This window comes from Rutidosis leptorrhynchoides, chromosome 10 (genome assembly GCF_046630445.1).
Source record: "Rutidosis leptorrhynchoides isolate AG116_Rl617_1_P2 chromosome 10, CSIRO_AGI_Rlap_v1, whole genome shotgun sequence".
NCBI lineage: Eukaryota > Viridiplantae > Streptophyta > Magnoliopsida > Asterales > Asteraceae > Rutidosis > Rutidosis leptorrhynchoides.
In genome coordinates, this window is record NC_092342.1 from 140487090 (window position 1) to 140493560 (window position 6471).

Genomic DNA, 6471 nt, shown 5'->3' on the forward strand with positions numbered 1-6471 from the left:
GTTACGTATATATATATATATATATATATATATATATATATATATATATATATATATATATATATATATATATATATATATATATATATATATATATATATATAATCATACTGATTTCAATTTTTATTATTACATAAGTATCATTAAGTTATATTCCAATAAGATTTATTTGTTACTCCGTATTATATTATTATGTAAGTATTATTATGTTAAATTTCAATAAGATTTATTTGAATTTTAATATTTGAATTTCTTTATCTTTATTGTGTCCAATATAAGGTCATTTTAGGAATAAAAGGTGTAAAAGTTTAGTTATGTACTATTGAGGAATATTCAAATGAATCCAATTTTTAAGTTGAGGTCCAAGGGACCAATTAGAGTGCGACATTTGGCGCGACAATCACATGTGATTGAAAAAAAAAATTCAATAAAAACTTTTTTTTTTTAAAAAAAATTTTCAATTTTTTTCAATCACATGTGAATGTATTTGACATGGAGTAAATCACATGTAATGCTGCATGCCAATCACATGTAAGACCACTCCCTATAGTCAATTACTGTTCATTACCCGCTAGTTATCCGTCATTACCCGTAATGAACCATAGGCACGGATTAGTTATCCGCCTTAGTTACCCGCACTCACCATAGATTTAAAGGAAGTATATATGTTAGTTATAGCAATTGTGGGTCCCAATAGCTTTTTATTGTTTGGACTTGATGCTTTATTGCTTGTACATTATATATTAAGAGGAGTAACGTTTTAGCCATTATAGAGAGTGTTTAGTTATGGGTTAGTTATAGAATATTGTTGTTGATGTGGCGCTGATGTGGAAGATTAAGAGGATGAATAGTTTAGTTACGATAGGAAGTGGCCTTATTATAAAACTCAATCACATGTGATTCTGCATGTCAAATTTAATCACATGTGATTGAAAAAAAATTAAAAATAAAGATTTTTTTTTTAAAAAAAAATTCTGAATTTTTTTTTCAATCACATGTGATTGGATTTGACATGCAGAATCACATGTGATTGGGTTTTACAATCACATGTGATTGAATTTGACATGCTAAATTAAAAAAAAATTCAAAAAAAAAAACTTTGAAAAACTTTTTTATTAAAAAAAATTTTGAAATTTTTTTATTTTTTTAATCATGTGATTGTCGCGCTCTGATTAGTCCATTGAATTTCAAGCAAATTGTTGAATTCAAGGGATTACAAAAACTCTTGTACTATTAGTTGTAAATTTAAAATGGATGGCTAGATTAAAAAGGTATTTAATGTAATTTTTAATCGAATGGTATAAAAATTTTGAATTAAATATATTGCTCTGTTTTAATTTTATTTGAATATTATTTTTTTTCCCGACAAAGATAAAACTTATATTAATTTTGAAAAGCATACAAGGCTGGACATACCCAAGCCCAAAAACAAATACAAACACAAAAAACAGAACCCCAGGAACAATACACCCTATTACATACTAAAACAAGAATTGCCCCAATTAAGATCCCACATTTTAGCAGCTTTGTGCACAGCAACAGAATCCTTAACTCTAAAAGAAATCAACTTCAGTTTAATATAATCCTGGATATCTTTGCACAGAACTGATGCAACCTTCTTCTTTTGAGAAAAAAGCCTATTATTCCTCTCAATCCAAATGAAATACACACAAGCTGCTATAACAATCCTGTTGATAATACACCAAATATTATTTGAGTAAGGGTATTGAGCCATAGCATTCATAATTCCAGGCAAAATATAAGGCAGACCCCTAAACACCAATTTACTTCTCAGGGAATCCCAGACAATAACACTATAATCACATAGGAAAAACAAATGATTTATAGAGTCATTCTTTTTCCCACACAATGAACATAAAAACACCTTGTTGGGAAACCAGCTTTGCATTCTGTCTTGAGTATTTAACCTATTTTGAGCAGCAAGCCACAATACAAAAGCATGCTTAGGATCAAAGTATTTAAACCAAACCACATGATGCCAGATAACTTTACTTTTGTTGCTTCTAAAATCTCTCCAGACTTGCTGAGTAGAGAAAGGCACCTTATTACCATCATTAGTAATCCATGACCATTCATCTCTGTCATTTCTTCTATCAACACAAATATGAGGCTTGACTTTATCTCTTAAAACTAATAAAAACTTCCAACCGATACTATCATTTGACCCAGGTTGAATATCCCAAAAACTTCTCCCATTAAGCTTAATCACATTGACCCATTTTCCCCAAAGAGATTCCTTTTGAGTCAATAATCTTCAAATCTGCTTGACCAGCAAAATTTCATTCCATTCTTTTAAGGATTTTAACCCTAACCCACCCTGATCTTTAGGGAAGCATACAGAATTCCAAGCAACTTTTGCCTTTCCTTTTGAGCTCTCAGACTGATCCCATAGAAACCCTTTTAGCAACTTTTCAATATCTTCAATCACACCTTGAGGAATCACATAAACAGATGCCCAATACAACTGCATTGCACTAACAGAAGCTACTAATTGAAGCCTTCCTGCATATGAAAGCTTCTTGCATCTCCAATTACTCACCTTACATCTCACTTTGTCAATTAAACTTTTGCAGTCTGCAATACTTTATCTTTTGGCCAAAAGTGGAACCCCCAATATTTCATTGGCAAATTACCCACTGCAAAAGGTAAGACATCAATAATCCTAGCTTTTACATGAGCAGGAACATTTCCAAAGAAGATCATACTTTTACTAACATTAGGCAAAAGACCAGAAACTTGACCAAATTCTTCTAAAACATCCTTAATCACCTTAATTGACTACACATCCCCATGACAGAAAATAAGAAGATCATCTGCAAAGCAGATATGAGAAAGTTGCATTTTCTTACACTTATGATGAAATTTGAATTTCCTGTTGTCTTTAATATTTTTCATCATCATCAAATTGAAAGCTTCCATAACCAAGGTAAACAAGTATGGTGACATGGGATCACCCTGTCTAAGACCCCTACCTCCCTTGAAAAACCCTTGATTTTCTCCATTGATGTAAATAGAAAAAGAGGTTGATGTTACACAGGTCATGATCCAATGCACCATCTTTTCATTGAATCCAAACATAACCAAGATATCTTTCAAAAAAGCCCAATCTACTGTATCATATGCTTTCTGAATGTATATCTTTAATGCACATCTCTTTGGACCATTAAGTCTATTATAACCCTTTAAAACCTCTTGTGCAACCAAAATGTTACTCACTCCGTCCCTAAATTATTGTCCAGTATTCTATTTTGAGATGTCCCAAATTAATTGTCTACTTTCATAAATAGAAAGGAAAGGAGATATTTCATTGGTGGATATGGAGAGAGAAGATATTTCATTGGTGGAGAAATAAAGTTAGTGGGATTTCCTAAAACTGTGTGTTTTTTGTCTGGGGACAATTAATCTGGGACGGATGGAGTATCATGTATTACCCTTCCAGGAACAAATGCACTCTCAACTCACTAATTTATCCAACCCCATTTTCAGCCTATTTGTAATGACTTTACTAATACACTTATAAAGAACATTACAACAAGTTATAGGTCTAAAATCAAATTTTATTTGAATATTTGAATATATAGTAGAGATAGAGTTATATATATATATATATATATATATATATATATATATATATATATATATATATATATATATATATTGGACCACATTCTACGTGGCCGATACTCATTCGATTCAAATACCTAACACAAGCAAAATAAATCCACTCTAAAAATATCAACACAATTTCATTTCCCAAAACCGCCGTTCCGCCACCGTAATCCGCCATGGAAACATCACCAGTTCACACCCTGACCTTAACCGGCGTCCTCTCCGAATCAAAACGAATCATCAGATCAAACTACACACACTTCCTCACTTTATCACTCTTTTTTCTCCCTATATCAGTATATCTAATCATAAACCCTACTCTCCATATCGCCGATCACCACCATTTCACCGCCGATCGCCACCCCCAATACAACCAAAAAACCGCAATTAACCACCTCATCTATGTCCTAACCGTATCCATTCTCGCTCTAACCGCCACAGCCACAATCACGTTCAGCACACACCACGGTTTCTTCAATAATCCAATTGATTTCCTCACCGCAATTAAATCGTTGATCGTATCGTTCATCCCGCTTGTAGCAACCGTAATTGTAGCTAATACTTTACTATTTTTAATGTTATTTACTTACCTTATGTTAATTGGATTAGGTGTTATGCTTTTACAAACCCTAGGGTTTGTATCTGTAATCGATTACAATTCGATTTACTTCATGTTGTTTTCGGCATTGGTAGGTCTTGGTTTATTCGCAATTGTACTATATTACCATGTGAATTGGTCACTGGCTTTTGTGGTTGTAGTTGTTGAATCGAAATGGGGATTTTCGCCTTTGATGCGAAGCGCGTATTTAGTGAAAGGAATGAGATCGGTTTCATTGTCGTTGTTGTTGTTTTATGGGGTACTAGGAGGGCTTTTAGTGTACGTGTATTCGCGAAGTTTGTTAACGTATGGTGTGACTGGATGGGGTGTGTTTTTTACGGTGTTTGGGTCGATGTTCTTGATGATGTTGTTGCTTCAGAGTACTACTGCAAATACTGTGTTGTATAATTACTGTAAGGCGTTGCACGGTGAATTGGCAATTGAGGTTGGTGAAGGGTTTGGTTATGAGTACGATAATTTGGCTGCTGATGATGAGAAAGCTCCTCGTATTGTTACAGTTGTCGCACCTTGATGATCAAGGTTAGCAGGCTCTTTGAAAGTACACATATTGGGCTATATATGGTTTAATTCTATATAATGTTGTGTATGTATGTATTGTAAGTGTAGCTTTGTGTTATCGATGGCTAGATTTATGTAAAATCGTATTGTATTTGAATGTACTATTATGATCCCAGAACATTTAAAGTTTCTGGCTTGCAATGCGGATGTTGTCAAGAAACCAAATTCATATCATCATATTGCTAGTTTGGTTGACTTATTTTTCTCTTTATTTGAAGTTGAAACGACCATGCTGAGTAAGATTCCAAGTGTTACACCTTGAGCAAAATTATGTTTAAACCCTCGGAGAGTGATCTAACGAATATCCAACCCGCAATTAATAAGGAAGTTCAAGTAATGCTATGAATGACTCATTACCGAATATACTTGATAATGATATTAGCGCAAGAGGAGCTCCTATGTGATCTTGTACAGGCTAAAGCGATCGACTCATAAAAGACTGGATAATTAATGGAAATTGAATGAATTTGCTCTAAAGTTTGATATGGCGCTCTTAGCTTTGTTGATATGGCATCGAATCCTCTCATTTGCCACCCACACGCCCGTTAGACTATTCCTAACCCTGACTGTGACGTCAGAGTCGGATTGTGCACTTTTTGGTGAAAAAGTGGGTTTTTGACTGTGGCTGTACTTGACCCCCGTTAATCCAAAATGTCAAGTTTTTGTGTCAAATATTTGGAGGGTGAGGTGGTAAAATCTGATTGGAAATTGAGTGGAAAAAATAAATAAATAATAAAAATATACAGTATATTTATTAAATTGAATGCTAAAATCTGATTGGCAGCCTCACATCTCACGCTTCCATCTGATTTTGTCAAATAATTAACTGACGCCTTGGATCGTCAAAAAGTGACGCGCGGTTAAAATCCGTCAAGCTGGCCACATCATCTGACGAATTGAAATTGACGCCGCTTTATGTCCAGTCTTAGGAAGAAACTTCTCATATCCATCGCGCAAAGCGTACCTGAAATGCTTTAGGTTAACTGCTTGGCCCACACAGAGTGAAGGATACTAGAGGCACAACCTTGGAGAAAATTTCAAGGAGAATTTTTACCACGCAACCAATAGTTCGGTGGTTCAAAAACTCACTATATCTGGTTTCCTTCTCACCTTCAACGTATATAGCAGAGCTACATGAGAAATTGTATTTTTATGGGAATAAAACACAATCATCGTTCAAAATGAAGTTTCCTATTTATAGGTGAAACGGACTGCAGCTCGTGATTTTTTGGCTATATTAGGCCACTTGTTATGGTCAGCCACCACCACCGCCACAGGACCGCCACCTGGTGACCACCACCGACAGCATTTCGCCACCACCTCCGCCAGTCATTCCCCTCACGACTCTAACGGTTCGAATGTGGGCTCCACTGATTTTCTTTTTTCTTTTTTTTCTTTTTTCCCAACTGCTCTTTTATGTTTTTTTTTTTTTAATCATATACAACAGATGGTACCAAAATGATTTGAGAATATTGAAGATCTAGTGAAGATTTGAAACACTTGAAATTTGTTTTGGTACCAAACTGATTTGTTTTGGGCACTTTAAATTCTGTTAAATTGTTTTGGTACCAAGCATGAGGCTCGATGGAGGGAGGGAGGGCAAAATTATACTCCGGCGCCGCCGATACAAACCTTGCTCCGATTGTTGGTGGCGGTAATTGCTC

The 6471-nt window shown here is 34.5% G+C and overlaps 2 protein-coding genes across 2 annotated transcripts; one reads left to right on the forward strand and one right to left on the reverse strand.

The window, feature by feature from the left end:
• Nucleotides 1-1474: 1474 nt before the first annotated feature.
• On the reverse strand, nt 1475-3808 carry LOC139870650 (uncharacterized). The gene is made up of 5 exons (XM_071858431.1): nt 3723-3808; nt 2944-3244; nt 2655-2799; nt 2360-2523; nt 1475-2257 (listed from the first exon to the last, which is right to left on the reverse strand). The coding sequence occupies exons 1-5, from the start codon at nt 3806-3808 to the stop codon at nt 1475-1477; spliced, it is 1479 nt and encodes a 492-aa protein (XP_071714532.1).
• Nucleotides 3807-4760, forward strand: LOC139870651 (uncharacterized). The gene has a single exon (XM_071858432.1). The coding sequence runs from the start codon at nt 3807-3809 to the stop codon at nt 4758-4760; it is 954 nt and encodes a 317-aa protein (XP_071714533.1).
• The last annotated feature ends 1711 nt before the right edge of the window (nt 4761-6471 follow it).